The 22,602-nt window shown below is 57.9% G+C and overlaps 1 protein-coding gene across 1 annotated transcript in view; it reads right to left on the reverse strand.

Moving 5' to 3' along the window:
• Window positions 1-19,605, reverse strand: part of ASS1 (argininosuccinate synthase 1) — a 51,326-nt gene extending 31,721 nt beyond the window's left edge. Inside the window, exons 1-6 of the mRNA XM_068551896.1 lie at window positions 19,511-19,605; window positions 12,355-12,464; window positions 10,347-10,415; window positions 8,485-8,673; window positions 2,594-2,650; window positions 479-553 (exon numbers count right to left, since the gene is read on the reverse strand). Of these exons, the coding sequence (XP_068407997.1) occupies window positions 479-553; window positions 2,594-2,650; window positions 8,485-8,673; window positions 10,347-10,415; window positions 12,355-12,459 (495 nt within the window). The 5' untranslated portion in view covers window positions 12,460-12,464; window positions 19,511-19,605. The remainder of the gene's footprint in view (window positions 1-478; window positions 554-2,593; window positions 2,651-8,484; window positions 8,674-10,346; window positions 10,416-12,354; window positions 12,465-19,510) is intronic.
• Between the last annotated feature and the right edge of the window lie 2,997 nt (window positions 19,606-22,602).

Raw genomic sequence — 22,602 nt, forward strand, 5'->3', positions numbered from 1 at the left:
GATGCAAAACTTCTAATATGTTTTACTGCAACTTGTACTTCAAAAGGGCTGGTGCGACAAAAGTCTTTGTCTGCCTCTGCCCCTCGGAGCACCTACCTGTCCCTGGGAAAGCACTGGGGACAATTAGGTAACGGAGGGGCACAGAACAGCCGCGCCCAGCCCCCCGTCCGCCCGTCCCCTGAGTGACACACACCGCAGAGGTGGCAGCTGGAACAGGAAGCAGAGGGGGCCCGTCGCCCTCCTGCTTGGCGGACTGGGGGCTCCCTTAGGAGTTGCCCCTGGCAGTGACCACACCTCTGCGGAGCCGGCCCAGGGAACAGGTGTTACGGGGTGGAGGGTAGTAGCCAGGGCAGAGGTTCAGTCTCCAGGCGTGGGTATCAGTCCCAGCCTCGTGCCTCTGGCCCAGACAACCCCCTTGGAGGGCTGTGCCTGGAGGGCACTGGGCCAGGGTCGGGGTGATGGTGGGGTCTGGCCATACCTTTGCGTACTCCATCAGATCGTTGCGGCCCTGGAACCGGCTGTAGAACTCGGGCATCCTCCAAGGAGCGATGACCTGGACACGGGGCAAGGAGTCAGGCCCGGGCAGCCTCTCCTGGCTTTAAGCTGCAGAGCTGGCCGCTCTGGTAAAGGGCCTGAGGCTCCACTGGGCACCTGGGTGCGGGCTCTATGTAGCCCACGGGGTGTGGGCAGGGGGACCCCGTTGGGCAGGGGAATGACACAGCCTGCCGCCCTAGAGGGTGGCTTTGGAGAGGCCCGAGCTCTGTGGCAGAATGGCCGTGCATCCCCAGGCGGGTCCCTGCCCCTCTGGGCTTCAGTCTCTCCCACTGAGACTTGAGGGTTTGAACTAGATAGGCCTTAAGTCTCTTGATGGCACCCCTGTCCAGAGGGCCAGGACCCCGCACCCCTGGTGACTAAGGAGGGGTTCACATTGCTGCAGCTGCCCAGACTGGCCCTGCTGCGGGGCAGTGAGGCCCATATGACATGCAAAGTCCCCTGACCCACTCCTCTTGCTTCCCTCCCTTCCCCCTCCCCCCGGGCTGTTCTGGGTGGGGAAAGGAGGGGAGTCGGAGCCTGACTGAAGGGACCGAATTCATCCCACCAGCCTGGGGGGGTCGGGGACATGTCCCCAACAAAAGCCCCCACTCAGCCATGGAGCCAGCCAGGCCCCTGCCTCTGCCGACAGCAGCCTAATTGGGGTGGAGGTGTCATCTAGACAGAGAAGCCGGTGTGACTTCTGGGCTGGGAAGCTGATGAGAGTGGCGTGAGTGGGGTCCCCCAGGCCTGGAATGAGCAGTGCCTGGGCGCGGAGCACCCTCTGGCCTCATCCTAGTTCCCGGAGACCAGTCTGGGGCCCTGTCCCCAGCCCCATCCCACCCCTGGCCTTGGCCTCTGCAGACAAAGACCCAGAAACCGGACACCCTGGCCCCCCAAGCTGCTGGGGGAACAGAGAATGGGGGTCGGGGGAGGGCCTCACGCCCACCCGCCTACAGCATCATCAACAGGCAGCTACTTTCCAGGCAGCTACTTTCCAGGGGCTTCTCTGCCGCCTGGTGTTTGGGGTCAAAACAGATCATCAGAGTTCATTACCGCTCACCTCCAGGCCACTCTCACCCCCCAAGCAGCTGCTGGCTGGTTAAAGGGACAGAGAAAGATGTTCCACTTAAAAGAAAAAAAAATGAAACCCCTTAGGGACCCTTGTGGGCTTGGGAGGGGCACGTTTTCTGTAGCTTTAGCCCGAAGTGGCCTCAAAGGAGCTGGACCCACGCCTGCCTGTGCCGTCCAAGATGGCACCCAGGAGCCACGTGTGACCACCAGGGCCCAAATCGTAGCCGGTCCCAGCTAAGTGTAGAGCACACAGTGGGTCTCAAAGGGTTAGTACCAAAAGAACGTAAAACATCTCAATAATTTTTTTACATCGATAACATGTTGAATGGTACCATTTTGGATACATAGGGTTCAATAAACCATAGTAAAATGATGTCACCTGTTGCTTTTTAATCTTTTTTTGTTTGTTTGTTTGTTTGTTTGTTTTTTACGTGGCCACTAGAAAAACTGAAATCACCCTTGAGCCTTGTGTTCGTGGCATTTAGGGTGTTTCTATGGCTCAGCCTTGTGCACTGGATGCCCAGAGGCCTGATCCTGCTGATTCCACCCCAGGAAAGAATCCAAGACCCCGGGGGTCAGGGCTCAGGCAGCTGGGAGGAGGAGGGCCTTAGCTGGGTGGCCCCCACTGGGGCCGAGAGGGCTGTGAGCAGCCCAGATATTGGCCAACCGTGTCTCAGAATGGTTCCAATCTGCACCCGGGGAGCCAGACCCGGCATTGCGAGGACCCTGGAGGACGGGCCGCCTCATCTTTCCGTCCAGTGCCTGACCCACCCAGGCACCTGGGCGGTGTCTTGGGAAGGACAAATGGTCAGGGACAGAGTGCTGTCCCCCTGCAGTTGGCGTGAGTGAAGGGAGCTCTCCGTGGGAAAGAAGGGCGCCACCCACCACAAGGTCCCTGTCTGGAGAACCTCCCAGAACCCCGTGCCCCACGCCCCCAGGGGCCTCAGCCCCCAGCGCCCACCCTCTAGGGGGAGGAGCAACACCTTACCTTAATCTGGGGGGCCAGTGAGTAGCAGGTGAGCTCAAACCGGATCTGGTCGTTCCCCTGAAACGTGGAACGGGATGGTCAGGAGCCACAGGACGGGGACCAGTTGCGGGGGGGGCGGGCAATGCCGCGTGACCTTCAACGATGCACCCGAGGGCCACTCAGGGCGGACCCCCGGCGTGGTTCCCTTCTCCGCATGTGCTCACCCCCAACCTCACAGCCTTCTGAGGTGGGTCCTACGAGCCTGTTTGAAAGATGAAGACTGGAGAGGGCTTTCTGCTCTGGACTTGAACCCAGGACTCCCCGAGTACACAGCTGAGCTGTGCGGGCACTCAGGTGTGCAGGACGTGTGGCTACGCGTCCGCAAGATGCCCACGTGCCCGCCGTGTGCTGAGCTGCGATGGTCGTGACCTTGTGCGCACTGGCGTGTGAGGTGGGGCGTGCGCACAGGTCGTCACACGTGTCTGCACTTCAGGGGGTGCACACGCATGCAGGGCCGGAGGCCTGGCCCCGCTGAGACTCCAGGCAGCCCCCGAGCTGCCCACACGTCAGCCTCTTCCTGAGGGCCTCCCAACTGCCCCACTCCCATAGTTCCACAGTGCTTTGTCCAGAAAACCGGGAATCCTGTCTCCTCTGGGAGCCTCAGTTTCCCTGTCTAGACAGTGGCTGGCTGGGGGAGGGGTGGATCCAGGTGACCACCGAGGGCTCCTCAGCGCCTCTGCACAGAGAGGGGAACAGGCCCAGAGGTAGCAGGGACAAGTCCAAGGGCACGGAGCCTGGCCCAAGCCTCAGGCACTGGGCCCCCACGGCCCCCACCAGCCTTGGGCAGGCGGCCCTGCCTCCCTGTGCCTGCGTCCTGTCCTCAGAGACAATGGCTGCCAGCCGCCTGCCCGCTTCCCATCAGCTCGGCAGCCTGGAGGGAGGCTTAAGCGCTGTGGAAATAACAGAGGGACCTCTCGCCTACTGTGAAAACTGCACAGGCGCAGCGAGGCAGCGGCGGGAATAACATGTTATTTTCCAGAGTCTTGTCAGGCAACGCGGAAATACAGGTTTCAGCCCCTCTGCTCGGAGCCAGGAGCTAAGGGGCCAAGGCCGCTCCTCTCTTGGTATCTCCCGGGGCCACAAGCTGTGCCGGCCCAGCCACCCCACTCACCCTCCATCCCATCCCTTCAGTGAGTGCCTACCATGAGCTGGTTGTCACACGGGAGAGCCGCCTGGCACCAGTGGGATTTTTAACCCTGTTTTACAGATGAGGCAATTCAGGCTCAGAGAGGTGGAGTCACTTGCCCAGGGACACACAGCCAGCAGGCACCACTCCCATCCTAATAGCTCACAGTCAGGTTACGGGTCTGAGCTCCACGCATAACTCATGGAACCCTTATGGCAGCCACTGAGGTGGGTTCTATTATTATCCCCATCTCACGGATGGGGAAACTGAGGCACAGGCGGTAATCCTTGCCCAAGGGCCAGTGACCGGCACAGTTCCTGGAGCAATGGTGTCTACAATAAAAAGCAGACTTATTTTAGATTCGTAAAGCATATGGTCTACTGTTGCATATCCTGGTGATTTTTTTCTCCAGGGCTTCAAGTTTCCCCCAGCACAATGGCAGCTTGTGCCTCCTTGGACGGGCATACCGGGCTGGGGTCTGCCATCAGGATCGCCATGGGGACACCCATCTGTTCCCAAGCCAGAGACCCTCGCAGAAGCCAAACAGGCTCCCCAGGTTGAAACTCTGTCCCAGACAAGAGCCAAGGCCTGTCCAGTCCTTCCCTCCCTGACCCCAGGAGCCCCAGCCCCAGGGTGGCCCTGTCAGGTTCCCCGGGGGCCGGGGAGGAGGTGTAGCAGGTCCCACACACCCCGTGTGTGTCCACGTGCTGATATACATGTGTAAGTGCGGGTGCCGCACCCTCGGGGACTCTCCCATCTGCTCCTGGCCTCGCCATACAGATGGCGCCATTTACAAAACCCCTGCTGCCCACACCCCTTCCCGAGTCTCAGGCTCCTATTTCCAGGCCCCTCTTCCAAAACAGGGGGGAGGAAGGGGGCCCTCGAAGGGCCATCCCAGCTTCTGTGCAGCTCTCTGGTGGGGAGGATTCAGGGTCTCCGAGGGGTGTGAAGGGGTGGACCCCAGCTCTCTCTGCACCAGGTGCCGCCTGGGCTGGGCCCTGGGTGAGAAGCTGCCTCTGGCCTCCACGCCTTTGCACAAGCTGTTCCTGCGGCCCGGGATGCCCTTCCTCCTTGGCGTCACTGGCTAACTCGTGCTCCCCTGGATGTCTCGGCGTCACCGTTACCCCCGGCTGGGTCAGGGCTCCCAAGTCCCCTGTACGGGTGTCCCAGTGTGTGGAGGACAGCCAGGGATGGGTAGGTATTCAGTGGGGGATTCAGTGAGCCAATGCATGAAGGCGACATCGGCGGGGCTGGAACAAGGGCCTGGAGGCCCTGGGTCTCTCCATCGCCCGACTCGGGAGCCAGAAGCTGGGAGAGGCCGGGGGCTCAGGACGGTGCATGCTAGAATCTCCCCATCTGGGGAAGCCCCCCTGCAGTCTGCTTACACCCAGCTCTTTCTCTTCACTGTGAACCCCTTGCAGAAAGTTCAGCCAACTGTCCCGCCCAGATCTGCCTCTGGGTGCCAGCCTCCTGCAGGCCACACTCACTCACTCTGGATACCCATCTCCTGACGTGTGAAGTCACTGATGCGCCCCCCCCCAGCCCCCCTCCCCCCCGAGCCAAGCAGACCACCAGCCCCTGCAGGTAGCTGGCCCCTCCCTCCCCACCACCCCCTGCCTCAAGCCTGGCATCCCTCTGGGCCCCACTCCAGGCCCTCCTGCCCCTCCTCACTCACACCCCCCTCTTCTAGGAAACTGTCTGCAGAGGCTGTTGGGGGCTTCCCCAGGTCCTATTAAATAAGGGGAAACTGAGGCACAGGAGTGCGCCTTGCCCATCAACCCCCAGAAGAGATGGGAGGTTTTGGGGTGGGGGGGCACCGGGCCCCACCATCCCCTGTGGCCTTCCCGCTGCTGGTCTCGGAGGCCCCCAGTGCTGTTTCACGTCTGACTGGCCCTCTTGCGGACACTGAGCATGAACTGCAGGGACGTCCCCGAATCTCAAGAAGCTACAGAACCGCCGCAGAGGGTGTTCTTCTCAGAACCGAAGCCCCGAAGAACCAGAGTGGGAAACAGGACCCTGGGTGGCCAGGACCTCCTCCAGCCGCTTCCCTGCAGGGTCAGCCTCGGGAGGCCTCAAACCCAAACCTCTGGTGCCCTCTTGTGGCCAAATGGAGCAGCGCACACAGCCGCTGGCAGCTATTCCCAGCTGCATGTGAGCTAGTCTAGTGCGGGGTGGGGGGGGGGTGTCTCTCCCTGGACCCCAAGAGCCTCCCAGGCCAGGGGCAGACGCACCAAACACACATTCACTCCACTAGCCCTGAAAGCCACCCTTCCTCAGTCCTGATGGTAGTTCTGGAGGGACCTTCTCCAGGCAGGAGCCCTTCCATAATCCTCACTTCCTGGCCTCAGCTTGAATACCTCCTGGAACAGGGATCTCACTGCCCAGCTCATTTCATCAGACAGGTGAGATGTCTCAGAGGTTCATTCTGCACTGATGTTTGTTCTCCAAGCCCCAGTACAGGTCTGATGATCGTGTGATCAGGGCACTTCCCTCTCATTGAGTGTTTACGACGTGCCAGGTCTATGCTGAGCTCTTTATTGGAATGATCCTACTCACTGCTCCCAACTGCCCCATGAGCGGGTTCTATTTTATTCCCATTTTACAGATAAGGAAACTGAGACTCATGGGGTGAAGTCACACAGTGTGAAAGCAGGGGAGCCAGGATCTGAACCCAGCTGTACTGGCCCCAAAGTCCCAAGTCCTGAACCTCTGGGTTCTTCTGTACTCTCTCCTACCGCCCGAGTGGAAGGCGGCATGCAGGTCTCTGCCCAAACGGCCCGGTCCACCCATTGCTCCGCCTATGATTCCCACCACCCCTCTCAAAATGTGCTCACGACTAGGGTGTTAGTGAAAACTAGGGCCACGCTCACCAGTCCGCTTCTTTTACAGGAGCCCATGGTTTCAGCCCAGAACAATCCCCTACATACCATGGGGGTGGGGGAGGGTCACTGGCCACCCCCGTCCAGCCTGGGGGTTTGAAGCCAAACCCCGCAGCGTGGCCCCGGCCCAGCCCTGGCCCTGCTGCTTCTCCCAAAGCTACAGCTCCCACTACATGTTCAGGACCCTCGTCTCCAGGCTTTTGCTCAGGCTGTTCCCTCCGCCTGGCACTCTCTTCCTGTACCCATTCCTCCTCCCTCAGGGCCGTGCTCTGCAGGACAGCCTTCCCTCGGCCCCTGCCTGCTGCCCCCATGGCTCCCCTTCGGCTCCCCTGGCACTGACCCTACGGCCACCCTCTCCTGCATCCACTCTCTCCCTCGCTAGGACACAGGCCCCCTGAGGGCAGGAAAAAGGGCCCGCGAAGTTCAACACTGTTCCGGTGTCCAGCACACACTCAGCCCTGTACAGACGCCAGTACAAGCTGGCTGACCGAGCACCAAGCAAATGAGTGAGCTTCCAAATACAACATTACCACCTGGTGGGGCGACTGTCTGCAAGGTCACCCCCAAATCACACCTCCTCCGTCACAGTCTGAGCTTTGAGTGTCCCTACGTCACCCTGAGCCAGGGCCTGCTCCCCCACTCCCGACTGCCTCGACCAGCCTTGCGGGGGGCGGGCCTGGGTCAGGTCAGGACACGCGTGCTCAGAGGTAGGCCCCCTGTCCCCCCATCTGGAGCAAGCTGTTGGCGGCGTGTCCGCTAACTGCGAGCTCATGACTCCAGAGTAACACTGCCTACGGTCGCCTACATCATTAGGAATCTTGTTTCTTGAGCCCTGCCACCTGCGGGACAGGGGCTGAGGGCTTTCCTGCCTTCTACCCCCAGGGTCGTCCTTCAGTCTGCACTCCTGCACACAAGGGCCAGAAGTAGCGGGTGTTATGGGTTGAACTGTGTCTCCCACAAAAGATAAGTTGAAGCTCTAACCACCACCCCCCCAATACTTCAGAATGTGACCTTGTTTGGAGAGAGAGCCTTTACGGAAGTAATCAAGTTAAGATGAGGTCATTAGGGCAGGCCCTAATCCAGTATGACCGGTGTCCTGATAAAAAGGAGAAATTTGGACACAGAACCAGACACGTGCAGAGGGCAGGCGATGTGAAGATGCCCTGAGGAGACGGCCACGTGAAGATGGAGGCCTGGAGTGACGCACCCACAAGCCAAGGACACCTGAGCTACCCGAAGCCAGGGGAGAGCCCGGAAGCGGCCCTTCCCTAGCGCCTTCAGGGGGAGCATGGCAGCCAACACCTGGATTTTGGACTTCCGAAACCTCCAGAACCGTGAGAGAATCCGTTCCTGCTGTTTACGCCGCCCAGTCTGTGGTGCTGTTGCCCCGGGAAACTAAGACAAGGCCTCATCCCCATTTTGCAAGTGAAGAAACTGAGGCTCAGGAAGGGCAAGGGCCTCGCCCAAGGCCACACAGCTGGGATTCAAGCCCGTTGCTACCTCGTGGTCTCTGACCCTGCCTACTGCATTGCACGGAGACTCCCACAGTGACCTTGGTCCCTGCGCCTCAGCAGCAAGTTTGCAAAACGGGGTGACACTGCTCAAACCGCATGTGGAACAGGCACACGGGACTCACACCTCGGGGTACAGGGCAGAGCCGTCCCTAACTCGCTACTAAAAACATTCCTCTTATTCAGACTGGACGGGCCAGTCCGTCCACTGCATACCTGACTGTGCTGGGGGAGAACGTACAACTGCTTGAGGACCGTCCATTGCCTGGCTGCCTGTGTGCCCCTCGCAGGCCCCCTGCCTCCTTCTCCGTCCCCAGCCGTCCATCCTGGCCTCACCTTTCCTGTGGCGCCGTGTGACACGTACTTGGCTCCCTCCTGCTGGGCGATCTCCACCTGTTTGCGGGCAATGCAGGGCCTGGCGAGAGAGGTACCCAGGAGGTAGCGGTCCTCGTACAGCGCGCTGGACTGGATGGCGGGCCAGACGAACTCCTCCACAAACTCCTTGCTGACATCCTCGATGAACACCTATGGGGAGAGGAGCCCATGAGAGGGAGCCTCGGCAGGGACGGGATGCAGTCAGAAAGCAGAGTCCCAGGGGCCTCAAGTGGCCTGCATCTAAGGCAGACGCAGTTAATGGATCCCAGGGCAAGCTGTACCTCCACTTTTCCCTCTGCATCTGTAGTAGACATCATAAATCAATCCAGCATACAGTGCAGTTACTCTCCCTCCTGCACTCATGGCAGACATTACTAACCGATCCTGATATACCACCCAGGTGAAACTGGATGTGGTCCTTAAATCCCTCCCAACATAGCATTCTGGGCCTGAGATGAAACAAGATCTCAATCTAAGATCTAAATCTAGATGTAATCCACAAAAGCCAGGGATTATTTTGTCCCGCAGGTGGCAGCTGGCAATATCTGGAAGTATTTTTGGTTGTCATAACTGATGGGTTGTGGGGGTCATTCTGGCCTCTAGTGGGTAAAGGCCAGTGATGCTGCGAAACATCCTACAATACACAGGACAGCCAGCCACATGTTAATAGTGTCGAGGTGGAGAAACCCTGATCTAGAGGAATTATTCTCAAAATGTAGACCCCCTAGAGTTCCCCAGACCCTTTCAAGGAGACTGAAAACATTTTTTATGATATTCAGTTGATATTTGCCTTTTTCACTCTGTTGACATTCACACTGAATATGCAAAAGTGATGATGGGGGGAGGGGCTGGCACTTAGCACAAATCAGGGCAGAGGCACCACACTCCTCAGAGACATGGTGTTCCTCACGCCTTGCTCTCACAGTGCAGATTTCTCTTAAGAGTGGTCTCGAAAATGCAGTAAAAAATGATTAACTTTTGTTATATCTCGACTTGAGTACAAAATGTGAAATATACACGAAGCATATCTGCTGCATTCACAAGTGAATTATTAGCTCAACTAGCTCCTTTTCTCACAGAACATTGTTCTTGAACAAAGGACCGACAGACAAGTCAGGGTCAATGCAGACTTGGGTTTTTGGCCAACATTTTCATAAGAATGAAGTGACCCTATCGCTTCAAGGAAAACTGAGAATTTGTTGCCAATGATAAAACTCAAGCTTTCCAGTAAAAGTTAGAATTATGGAAAACTTGTATCTGACACCGTGAACTTGGCAGCTTCCTAATACTTCTGATGTGAGTTTTATTGCGTTTTACGGTGCTTCGCAGATATTGCGTTTCTTTTGTACTGTTAGCCTATGTGAGCAGGGACCAGGCTGGCCACGTTCACCTTACGGGCCTGCTCACCACATGATTAGATGCACAATCAGTGCACTGATTCTGTTGAATGGATGGAAGGATGGGTGGATGAGAGCTAGGAGGGATGGACAGTTAGATGGATGAGGGATGGATGAGTGAGTGGATGTGTGAATGGACAGCAAGAAAAAAGAGGGACGGGCAGGTGGATGGATGGATGAGGAAGAGACAGATGGATGGGGAGGTGGGCTGGGGAGGTGGTTGGGTAGGAGAGTGGCTGGGGGAGACCAGAAGATGATGCCCTTTGCACACCAAAAGCAGAAGGAATTGACCTTATACTCCTGGAAGCAAGAGGACCCGTTGGAAGGCGTGGAGGAGACAAGGAGCTTTGGGACAGGACCCCCCACAGCTGCCTCCACTAGGTCAAATCCCATTTCCAGCCCCAAACCCTGCCTCCCGCTTGGTACCTTTTTAGCCCCAAGCTTCAGCGCCTTCTTCCTGGCTTCCTCAAAGTCTTCCTTCTGGCCGACGTTGGCCTGAAGAGCAGAAGCAGAGAGGACCCATCAACCCAGGGGCAGAAAGAAGAGCTGAGAAGACTGTCCCCCCCCCCGGCCCCTCCCCTCCCCTGGGGTGAGCCCTGGGCAAGTGCGTTTCACACACAACAGCCCTCAGGTGGTGGTAGTTTCGACTGGATCGCTGAGGTCAAAGTAGGAAGGAGAAAGGGCGCGAACCAGGGTCTGCAGAAGCTGTAACACTCGCCAGAGCTAATACTTGGTTGAAGGACGGGCTGAGCCTGGCCCTGTGCACCCAAGCTGCTAGGTTGCAACATTTGCTGTCACTGCCTTGAAGGTCTAAGGCTTCCCTTGAACCCGTCTAACTCTTCCCCCAATTCCCCCAAAGTCAGTACAAAGGTTGGATAGTCAGCAGCTGCCCGACTCTCAGCTCACTTCCCCAGCCAAGTGCGGCAACTTGACTGTCCCAGGACGCCTGAGCCGGCTCGAGGCTGAGGCCTGGGCTCTGGGCACCCAGCTGTCCCCCTGCTGGAGCCCAGCCTCCGGTTCCGACAGCCCCATCTAGACACGGGCATTTTTTTCTGCTCGCTGCACTCTGGCCTCCTGCCTAGACGTTGGCCCTGGCTTCTGCTCAACAGACTCTGGAATCTTCCCAGAGTCCAGCTGCAGGTGCTTTTCTGAGGTCACTCAGCTTTTAAATCCGCCTGGGGGGAGCCCGGGATCTGGACGGCCCACCGCTGCTGCTGATGACAGCGTGCACACACCCCAGGCTCTCTGCATCCGCTCAGAGCCCTGGCTCTCTCTCAGCAGGCAACTGTGAGCCAGGCACTTCCCCTCCCTCACCTGAGGGACACGGGGTCAGCACTGTTACGGACGGTAGATTGACTTCAACTGCAAACAAACGGTTCTTGACAACAGCTGAACTTTTCCTGTCCAGAGTGCCATCCTCACTTCCTCTGCAAAGAGAACCTTCTCTCCTGGGACCTCTTTCCACAGGGATGGGTGAGAGCACATCACGTCACCTGCTCACTGTAGGGACGAGCCCTCCGAGACACAGCCATACTGACAAATGCATGGCGGGCAGGGACTCAGGCCAGTCAATGAGAGTCCCCCCCTGGCCCTTCTGTCAGAGCCTCTGCAGGAAGCTCTCCTTTCTCCGGGAAAACTTGGGTATGATGATGTGAGCCTCGCCTGTCCTGTGGAGAGGCCAAGAATGAAGCCAAGCAGAGATGGAGGCAGATCTGGATAAGCACCTGGATCCAGCGTTGCCTGAAGCCATTATACCCCTGGCCTTCTCAGTTATATGAAGAACTGTATTATTTTGGTTGTCTTTGTTTATTTTTGGTTTTATTTGGCTTAAGCTGGGTTTCTAGAATTTGCACAGTCATATGGAGAAAGATTCAGAGGTTATGTCCAGGTTTATCAGAAGTTGAGCTGGTTTAATTAGGGATGTCTGCTATGGACCCTGGGTGGGGGATGGCATCATACATAACCTATGGCCCGTGACCTATTTGCTATCCCAGAATTAGGTGATCTCCAAGGGCTCGTCTAGTTTAGCCAGTGTAGGATCCTACACTCTTTGCTGAATTATTGAGGGCTTTGGGAAAGGGGAAGATTGTATGCCTTCTCGTGGCCTTCAGCAGATCCAAGCCCTTGGTCCCTCTCCAGGCAGGCTGGCCCAGCAGCTCTGCCAGGCGCACTCCTGTGCCCCCCGTCCAGTTACTCGCACGGAGACTTGGCCTCCTCCGTGACCTGGGGGGGCATCTCAGACCTGGGGGACTTCCAAGGTGTTCACTCGACAGATGAAGAGAAAGAGGCAGTAAGTGAGAAGCATTTTCCTACAGTTCAAGACAGGCTTAGAGAGGGGGAGCTGGGCTTGGATGAGCGACAATGGGCAGGTGGGCAGGCTGCATGGACAGCAAGGCCGACAGTAGAAAGACACACATGCCAGGCGCCTCCTCACCAGGTAGGCAATGACGTCATAGCCCTGCTCCTTCAGCCACACGAGGATGCAGGAGGTGTCCAGGCCCCCGCTGTAGGCCAGAACCACGGAGCCTTTGCCGGACATCTCGTCTGGAGGGAGGAGACGAGGAAGAATGTGAGTGACCCAGAGCCAGCCCTGCCCCCTCCCCATCTGCCAGCCCCTCCCGACAGCTCCCTTCTGGCCTGTCGCCCAGCCCCGACCTCGGCCTTGGGCAGTCTTATCCCCTGGACAGGCCACCACCATGAGGTGTGAAACAGGATGTTCATCTGTCATCAGGACCAGCTGAGCTGCTCCTTCCTGCAGCCTCACGCCTTCCACCCCCGACACCCTCTCAGGGGACCCACACACACCACGCTGGGGCCTGGCAGGTGGAGGCATGTCTTAGAGCCAGTTCCCCACCAGCTAGAGAAGACGACAGGGTCAAGGTCAAGACGCGAAGGGTGCACAGCATCAGGAGACTTGGGAGAGGCCGTGGCCCTGAGGCTCGGGCAGCCCACACATCTCCAGTCAGAACTGCTCCTTGCTAGGCTGGGCCAGTGCGAGTGAGGCATGGCCCTGGGGGCCTCATATAGATCACCCTGCACCCCGATTATGACCGCATGAGGTAGGAGCTGTCATGCATGTCGGGGCAGCAGAGACTGGGGCTCAGAGAGGTCAGTGGCCAGCTCGAGGTCACAGAGCATGTGTCTGTGTCTGTCTGGCTCCAGAACCTGGGTTCTTCCCAGCATGCAGGGCTGCCTGCCAGCTCTACAGGGAATAGGATGCCCCCCTGGACCTCTCCCACCTGGGCCCCAGTGAACCTTCACACAATGGGACTTTAGGCTCTTTTTAAAAGCAAGTACCTCTGAGAGGGGAAACACAAGAGACCCCAAACACCTCAATGAACTCAGCTCCAAAATGATTAGTTGGGAGGAGCTCAGAGACCAACTTCCCTATGTGCAGAGGGGGAAACTGAGGCCCAGAGGAGGAAGGTAACCAGGACGTACAGATGGTAGATATGTCCTTCTGCAGCAGGACAGATGTGTCCCACGCTATCCCTCCCTCTCTTCAGCTACACTGACGCTTCCAGAAGGCACCAGGGCCTCCTCACTCCTTGCCTTTGCAGCCACTGTTCCTTCTGCCCAGAAGGCTCTCCCTGAACCCTCGGGCTGCATCAGGCCCTGCCTCCCCCCCCACTCTCCACATGGCCCTGCGAGTAGATGCTGCTATGTGCCCACTTTGCTGAAGAGGAGACCGAGGGTCAGAGAGGAGAGGTCACTTGCTTGAGGTCCTATGGTCAGCAGGTGGCGGGGCCAGATTTGGATCCAGTCCCTCTGTCTCCAGCCTCCATGGACATGGCCCCAGCCTCCTGCATTTCCTGGGTGTGTGCTTGTGTCTGGTGGGAGCATTTGCACTGGAGACTGACCGAAGTCAGGGTCCTTAATAGAATCTATTGGGAAAGGCTGTGGGCATCACTGCACAGATCCACGTGGGCCTCATCCAGAAGGGCCTCTCCCCAAGGACGCAGGCTCCTGTATACTGAAGGCTTCTCGTGTGCCTGGAGGTTTAGAGGCAAAGTGGTCACCCAGCCCTTTGCAGTAGAACCCAGCCCAACTGAGGGACAAGAACACATCCTATGTGCTGTCCCCGGCATCTCACCAGGCCACCTGCCAGCCAATCCCAGGGCTCACATGTCTTTACTGCCCTTTGGACTTGGAAGGGGAAACACCTCATGGAACAGTGAGGTTGGGGGTGGTTCTGAGGGATGGATGTCCACAATTCCCCCCCTTCAGTGGGCATTCGGCCACTTGCCAGGCTGTCCCAGGCCAGCCGGGGCCAGCAGACATGCCCATGGCAACCGCAGCCAGGCAACAGGCCATCCAGGATGGAGGGGAGGAGGTGGGAGGGAGGCAGGAAGGACTCAAGGTAGGAAGTGCCTGGGGCTGAAGGTGTGGGTTGCAGCTTCCAGAGTCTGTCCTGATGGCTCAGAGAACCACCCTGCAAATGCAAGGGCCACTCGGCTGCCTGGCACAGCAGCTGGGTGACACCAGAGGCCGGGAACCCAGCCTACCCAGCCCCTGGACTCCCGTTTGGGCAGCCTCGCTGGGTGGGAAGACTCAGGAGCCCCAGAGCCCCGTCCAGCGCCCTGCTGCAGTGTGCGCGCTCCCAGCCGTGTGTTCGTGTGCGAAGGGGCTGGTGGTGTGGTCGGGTGCGGGGTGTAACGTTGCATATTTGTGAAGCTCTATTGAGATATAATTGACACGCAATAAACTGCATATATCTAAAGCGTACAATTTAGTAAGTTTCGGCATGTGTCTACAGCCAGGAAATCATCACCACAATCAAGATAATGAAGGTATCCATTATAAGCTGAGTCCTCCATTTGTGTTATCCCCAGTTTAGAGACAGGGAAACTGAGGCTCAGGTTAAGGAACTTGCTCAAGGCCTTGCTTGGCTGGTGAGTGGCAGAGCCAGGATTCAAACCCAGATCAGCTAGACTCATAAGTACAAGGCTTCCCCTCTCTGGGAGGTGCAAGGAAGGGGATCCCTGGGACAAGGTGTGGTCTGGGAAGCCACAGGTAGCTCAGACACCCTGGAGTGACAGGGAGAGATGATGCGGGCCCAAGAGTCACCCCTGCTGTGCCACCTCCCAAAGGCCCTGGAGCCAGAGGATGGGCACCGGAGTGGGGGAGGGGCAGCTCCATGGAAACAGACCTCTGGGGCCTGCCTTGTTCTGTCTCAGTGATCCCCCTGAGCCTGATGCATGGCCCATCACAGCACAGTCACAATGTATTCTAACTGCCCCCACTGCCCACTGTGAGCTCTGTGGGGACAGGACCATCTCTCAGTGCCTGGCACATGGCAGGCACTCAGAGCAAGGCTGCTGATTCTGTGGCCTGGAGGTCAGTTCCTCACGTATAAAAAGAGAGGGTTACAATCCCCTCCAAGTCTGGAATCCCATGCACGTTCTCATCCGTAAACTTGTGTGCCCCTCCTGCTTGCCAGGCCATGTGCATGCACGGCTACAGAGGGCCTCAGCCTCTGGGTCTGAGACACGTGATGGAATGGGTGCACCCAAGAGAATGTGCCTGAGTGCAGGGGTGTGTGTGTGTGTGTGTGTGCGCGCGTGCACGTGTGTGCCTGCATTTCTTGGGGAGAATGTACCTGAGACTGCATGCATGCACCTGTGTCTGCACACACACACACACACACACACGTGTGTGTGTGTGTGTGTGGGTGGGTGGAGTTTGAGTCTGCGTGTGCACGTCCAGAGATTAGCTGGGCAGGTGGGCTGAGACAACGATATAATCTGACACTGGCATTGCTCCGCCCTTCCTGGCGAAGCTCCCTCCTCCCTCAGCCAGTGAGGTCCCTGCCAGTGAGGTCCCGGCAGACTATGTGGGGCAGAAACTAAAGGAAGCTGAGGCCTCAATTTGGGGGAGAGGGAGGGACAATGGAAGAGACTAGGGGCAGAGCACAGTGGCTGGGTCCTCCAGACCTGGGTTCAAGCAGCTTAAGCTGCTCACCTGCAAAACGGGAGCAAGAAAAGCCCATCCCTCCACAGGGCGACCGTGGATTCCGTGAGATTCCAGGAGGAGCCCAGGGCTGGGTACCACACCTGTGCCCACCAAACTCTCCTTACCACTGGGTCCTGGCTGACCTTGGGCAAGCCCCTCACTCTCTAGGCCTCAATATCGCCGTCTGCACAAGAACCTGAAAGCCCTTCTGGTTCTGACACCCCAGGACACCCCAGTTCCTGCCTGAGGACTCGGCCTCCCCCAGCCCAGGGGGGCTGGACTCCTGGGGCTCTGGGGCTCCTGAGTCTCGGCCTCCCCCAGCCCCAGCCTTGCCGCCACCTCACTCTCCACGAAGGGCACAGGGCAGGTGCACCAGCTCCCAGGCACATGACCACTGCCAAGAACATTCATGCCCCCAGCTCTCGGGGCCAGCCCAGACATCCTGCTCCAGAAGAGGGACACCTGGGAAGGGAAAAAGAGGGCCTCATGCCAAGATGCCTGCCAGCCTGGCCTTAGTTGGCAAGGCAGGGGGCATTCTCCAGTGCCCCCGCCAGAGCCATCCGGCCAGCTCCCAGTGAACGTGCCAGGCCAGCCTGGGCAGTTGCTCAGCACTAAGAAAATTCACGCGGCTCTAAAACATCAGAGCTAGAAGGATGACAAGAGCAGTTGCTATGTTTAGTGCCACACGTGCATCATTTCAAGGCGGGAACTATTATTACCACCTATTTACAGATGGTGAGTCCGAGGCTCAGAAAAGTTAGTGACTTGCCCAGGTCTCAAGCTGGTGGATGGCAGTGCTGGGATAGAAACCCAGGCTGACTGCAGACCACCTGTTCTTTAGTGCTCTCTGCCCTACACTCTCTGGTCTCTAGGAGACCACAGACTGTCTCCCCCTCCCATTACTTGTCTGCCAGAAGACAAAATCCTCAACGAACCATCACCAGTCAGTATTCTATTTCTCTGTGCTGCAGCAACACGAATGTTCCCCTGGAACCCCTGCCCTCCCGTTCTAACTCAGTCGAGCTGAGTTCATTATAGTTTCCAGGCTTTTTAAATAGCCTAGCTCCACCAAGGCCATAGAATTCTCCCTGACTTAGGGGTTTGCTCATTTTAGGACTGCAACTCTTATCCTTTTGCTGCCCTCATTCGTGTCTGATAGAGCTAGGCTGCAATTCCACACTTTGACCAGGAGGTCAAAGTGTCAGGATTCAGCCTGAACATTTGTTTGCCTGACACACTCAGCTCATTTCATCTGCATACTTGGCGAGACACAGAGGAAGGATTTCTGCGTCTGATGAGAAAGCTGAGGGCAGTAGGGGTGCTCTAGGCTACATACTGAGCTGGCTCTCAGCTGCAAATTCCTGGGGCCTGAGATTCAAATCAGGAATGCCAGGCTCTCTTGGGGACACCAGCACTCCAGCAAACTTCCTCTGCCCAGGGTAGAGGGGGGTCCTTTGGGAGTGCCTTGGCTTAGGAAGATTGGGTCTCCAGTTTCGACGAGAATGTCCTGAGGTAGGAGGTAGGAAGACTAAGTGAACCTCACCAGGCCCCAGTGACAGGCACTTAAACCCTTTCCAGAGCATTTGGTTATGGAAGAAAGCACGAGTTCATTCATTTGTTTACTATATTGAAATGCCTATGGATGCCTGGCCTATCCCAAGTCTGGGGAGGGCGTCTGCCCCACAGGAAGGAGCCAAGGCCTGGTGGATCAACTTTGCCCAAAGTGTTTCAGCAGAAATCAGAGCCTTAGACCTTGAATTCCAGAGGTTATCTCTCTCCACATGGATGCCCACAGGCAAGGCGCTGGCTTCAGAGGCTGTGCGCTCAGCTTTCGGATGAAGGCATCTGGCTGTCTTGGCTTGCCTCCCAGGACCCACGGGACTAAGACGAGATGGGGCATGGGAAAGTGCTTGCACAGCAGGTGAGTCTGGGCCTGGCCCCCCGAAAGTCAGGCTCCTGGGCCCTGGGCCAGGGAAACGGTTACCATCAGAGCCAACTGACCACACAAGCCCAGGGGAGGCAGGCAGCTGATGGGGGCACCTGTGGGTACTCAGGGGGGCTCAGACTGTGCTGAGTGGGGGCCTCCCTCCACCCCATCCTGTGCCTGGCCTGGGGTCTAGGCGCTAAGCCGGAAGGATTCACCACTCATTCACGGGCACTCAGCAGAGCCAGAGTTACTTCTCAGCATAACGCACAGGTGGCTCCACTGGGACAGGACCCCCTGCCCTGGCTCTGAGCCGGGGATGGGCGGGGGTAGGGAGTGCAGAATGCAGACTCCTCCAGTTCCTATCTCGTTCCCATGCCCTTTGTGGCTGTTTCTGCCTCTACTGTCTCCCTCCCCCGCCAGAACCTAAGACAGGACCCCGTCAGGGACCCCGTCTCCTGTTGCGAACGCCCAGCATGGTATCACCCGGTGAGTCACTCCCCAGACACAGGGAGTGAACGGACCCAGGCATCCTTCTCAACAGTATACATCCCCTTACTGTTTCCTGAGCCCTGAGCCTGTGCCAGCCATGACGAATGGAGAAACTGAGGCTTAGGACTCTGGGAGGCTGGCCCGAAGGCTCACCCAGTTGTGGAGTTGTGCCTGCCTTCCGGGCTGGGGTCTGCGGGCCTCCAGAACCTGCCCTCTTCTGTCACCAGCCTGGGCGTGGCGGGGAGGGATCCAAGCCCAGGGCCGATTTGATCCATCCCTGGGGAAAGGACAGGTTTGCTCCTGCCCGGTATGTGCAGCCAGACCGCGGTGCTCTCGGGAGGAGACGCCCCACTTCGCAGAGAGGAGCACTGAGGCGGCCGGGTCACGGGACCTCCTCAGGAAGAGCCCTGGCGACATGGGAGAGGAGCTTCCAGCATTTCACACAGACTCTCCTTCCCTGGAGGGCGAGGCCGCCCCAGGGGCCAAAGGCAACAGGCATCAGGACGGCTGACATTTCCTGACGAGCGGTCCCTCCCCCAGGCCAGTGCCAGCCGGAAACCGGGCACCGCGGCCAGGCGAGGCCCCCGCCCCACCGGCCAGAGAACGCAGAGCCCTTCCAGAAGGCAGAGCCGCGCGACTGACGCCCCCTGCAGGGGAGGGAGCCCAGCCACACCCAAGGCACCGGGGTGGGCCGCCCGGAGCCCGGAGCGACCCTCCCGGGGGAAACTGAGGCTGGGGCTGTGGGAGGGGCCGAGATGCCCAAGCCCCGGGGGCGCGCGAGGCGCAGCTGTGAGGCTGGACCTCTGGTTTGCGAGCAGAGGAAAAGAGGCGGAGACAGAGGCCAGGGCCAGAGAGGGGCCGAGAGAATCGGGAATCCTCCCACCCTCCGGGTTCCCAAGGTCTCCATCTGTGGGGCTCGCGGCATAAGGGAAATCGGATCGGAGAAGGAAAATCCAGAAAGGACCTCGGCCCGCAAAGGCGACAAGTAACCCGACCTGCCCCTCAGACCCCCGGCCTCGCACCCCGGCCCCTCTCCGCGGCCCAAGGGAGCCAGGAATCCGGCCGCCAAGCGTTTGAGCAACAGGAGTCCCGGGTCGGCCCCCTGCCCGCCCGTCCAGGTGCGAGCCCGGGGCGCGCGGTGCCCTCCGCCTCCTCGGCTCGTTCGCGGTGGGGTCCGGGCAGAGGGCGACCTAGGCCGGGGAGTGGGAAGGGGACGCCTTACCGGGAGGCAGGCGGCGGCGGCGGCAGGCGGCGGAGCAGGGCTGGTGGCGGCGCGCATCCCGGGTTATAAGCACGGGGCAGAGGGCAGGGCCGGGGCCCGGGGACAAGTCGGAGGAAGAGAGCAGCAGACCCCGCCCCCGGGCCCGGCCCCCCTCGCGGAGCGGCTCGGCGTTCGCGGCCACCGGCGTGGGGGGGGTCGTCGGGGCCAGGCCTTTCCCTCCTTCCTCGCCCCTCCCCTTTCCCTCCTTCCCTGCTGCCCACCCAGCTGCCGACACACCCTCCCGGCCGGTCCCCCGCCCTGGCCGCGGGGTCTGGCGGCTCCCCTGGGCACGGTAGTGGCTGGAATCCTCGCGACTGACAGGGCGACAAGCCCTCCTGCCAGACTTGCCGCCTGGCCCGTGGGGAACGCTCAAGCGCTTCGTCGTGGGAGTGGAATAAAAGACCCTTAGGCTCGTGAGTTTCATGCCCATTTTTGTCTCGTGGTGGCCTTTCTACAGACCTCAAAGCCCCTCCCTTCCCCCCTCTCTAGTCCCCGTGAGCCGGAGCCCATTGTATTGGTGAGAAAACTGAGGTGGAGGTGGCCCTAGAAGGTCGGGGTTTCATCCCTCAGTCCAGGGCTGGTTCCTGGCTGTCTCCCCAGAGCCTGGCACCTGACCAAACTCCCAAGGGCACCCGGTAAATAGTGAATAGAAGACTGGCCCACTGCTAACCCATTGAACAGCAGGGAAAATTGAGGTTCCCAAAAGAAACGGGGAGTTGTGTCCCCAGTCTGGCCTCCAGAAGTTTCTGTGTCAGAAGTTTTCCAGCCTGGTTTATAGGCCCCAAAGCACCAATCACTGCAACCACAACCCAGTAAAACAGCTGGTCCCAACCTGTCCAAGGCAACCCCTTGGTTAGGACTGACCCCCAGAGAGAAGCTTCCCAAATCCTCCCAGCCCTGAACCCGCCCTGGAGGTGGGAGCCCTGAGGCAGCCCTGCCAGGTTAGCCATCCAGCCATCATGGAAAAGACGTAGGGGTGTAGGTCACGGTAAGGAGGCAGCCCTGTCCCAGGCCCCTTCCTGCAACCAAGAAGCAGCCAGAGAAAGGGAGCCTCTGCAGAGAGGGGTGAAGGCTGCTGGTCTAGTCACTCTTAGTCCTTCTGCCGCCCGGTCCCCTGTCCCACTGCCCCACACTCCAGTCCAGTCACTCAAGCACCTCGGCCAGATGAGTAGCTGTGAGTCCTTCAGGAGAGAGAAACCAACTTAAAAGCAAAGCCGCAGCTTCCTGTGAGCCCCCCAACCTCTGGCACCCAAGCCCCAGAAGTGGCCGTGATGGCAAGGGGGCCCCTGTGAGCCCAGTGGGGCTGGGTGACTGTGGTGACTTGAGTCACTTTCCCGCAGGAGGTTGGGATGGTGGCCGAACCCCCTTAGCCCCCTCACTGGGCCACCTCGGGGCCTCGCAGAGCCGCCCCTGGCCTTCCACACTAGCCGTGGGCGAGTGAGGTGCAGCCACAAAACAACACGCCCTCAAGGGTCCCTGACCAGGGATTGAGCCCATGCCCCCTGCAGTGGAAGCCCCGAGTCCTAACCACTGGACCACCAGGGAATCCCCTCTGCCCTGTCTTTAAGTCTCCATCCCCTGACTTTGTGCTCTGTCCTCGTTTCTTCCTCTAGGATGTCACTGCCCTTCGAGAAAGTTGGAGAAGGCATGGATGGAGAGGGGCCACCTCCTTGGACTTATTGCAGAGGAAGTGGAGAGGGAAACTGGGGCAGGAAGACCTAATGTTCTCCCAAGCTCCCCAAAGTCATGGTGGCCCCAGAGAGAATCCCCATTACCCAGACCTTAGGAAGAGGGTGGGGTGAGGGCTGAGCCCCTCCAGTCTAGGATGGATGGGTGGGGGGCATGGGGTGGAAGAAGAGGTAAGGTCAGCATTCCCTAGGATGTCTGGTTGGATCTGGGCCATAACCACAACCCTCACGGTTATCGCTAAACATTCTTTTATGCTTCCGTTCATTTGATTTTCACGACTACCCTATATGAAGTCGCTATTATTGTCATCCACATTTTACAGACAGGAACCTGCAGCTCAGAGAGAGGGTGTATCTTCCCCAAGGCCAAGGCAGAGCAGGACTAGAACCCAGGGTCTGGGGCTCTAGCCCAAACCCTCTGCTCTAGCTCAGGCTTAAATTGAATTGGTGGAGGAGCCAGAGCCTCAGTCCCAGGGCCACAGGCTGTGGGGACCTTTACTCCCTGCTGCAGAAATGGCTCCAGCCCAGAGGACTGTCCCTTCCTGGTGCATAGGCACTGGGTACGTGAGGAGCAGTGAGGTCACAGCTCTCCTGAGAGGAAAACAGGCCCAACTGCCAGCAGGGGCCCTGCCCACTGGGCACCAGGGTGGATAGTTGCCCAGGGGCACAGATCAAGGTGAGAAGAGACTGAACTTGGATGGTTCATTCTTTTCCCATATCGGTTCCCCATTGTTCTAGCAACATTAGTTGGAGACTTTTCTCTCCCCATTGAGCTGTGTTGGCACCTTTGTTGAAAATTAATTGACCATGTAAGTGTTGGTCGATTTCTGGATTCCCTCTTCTGTTCTACTATTTATTTATCCTAATGCCAATACCACACCATCTTGATTGCTATAGCTTTACGGTAAGGCTCAAAGTCAGATGGTATAGATCTTCCAACTTTGTTCTGTTTCAAAACTATTTTAGCTATTCCAGGTCCTTTGCATTTCCACACAAATAGTAGAAACAGCTTGTCTGTTTATATAAAAAGCCTGCTGGGATTTTGATTGGGGATTGCAATAAATCTATATATCAGCTAGGGGAGAATGGACATCTTAACAATATTGAGTTTTTCAATCCATGATCATGGTATATCTCTCCATTTATTTATATCTTCATAAATTTCCCAACATTAAAAAATACCAAAACTTAAAACTGTTTATTCAAAAGTATTAATTGCTGTCTATATGAGCAATGAGAAAGAAACTCAGGTCAGTCTACATCTTGAGATGGTCTTCATTTGTGGTGAATTCAATTTGTGCTTTAGATCAGAAGTGTATCTCTGAGATAATGTTGAAATATAGCAAGTGTCACAAAACAGCTCCT

This window comes from Eschrichtius robustus, chromosome 10 (genome assembly GCF_028021215.1).
Source record: "Eschrichtius robustus isolate mEscRob2 chromosome 10, mEscRob2.pri, whole genome shotgun sequence".
Taxonomy (NCBI): Eukaryota; Metazoa; Chordata; class Mammalia; order Artiodactyla; family Eschrichtiidae; genus Eschrichtius; species Eschrichtius robustus.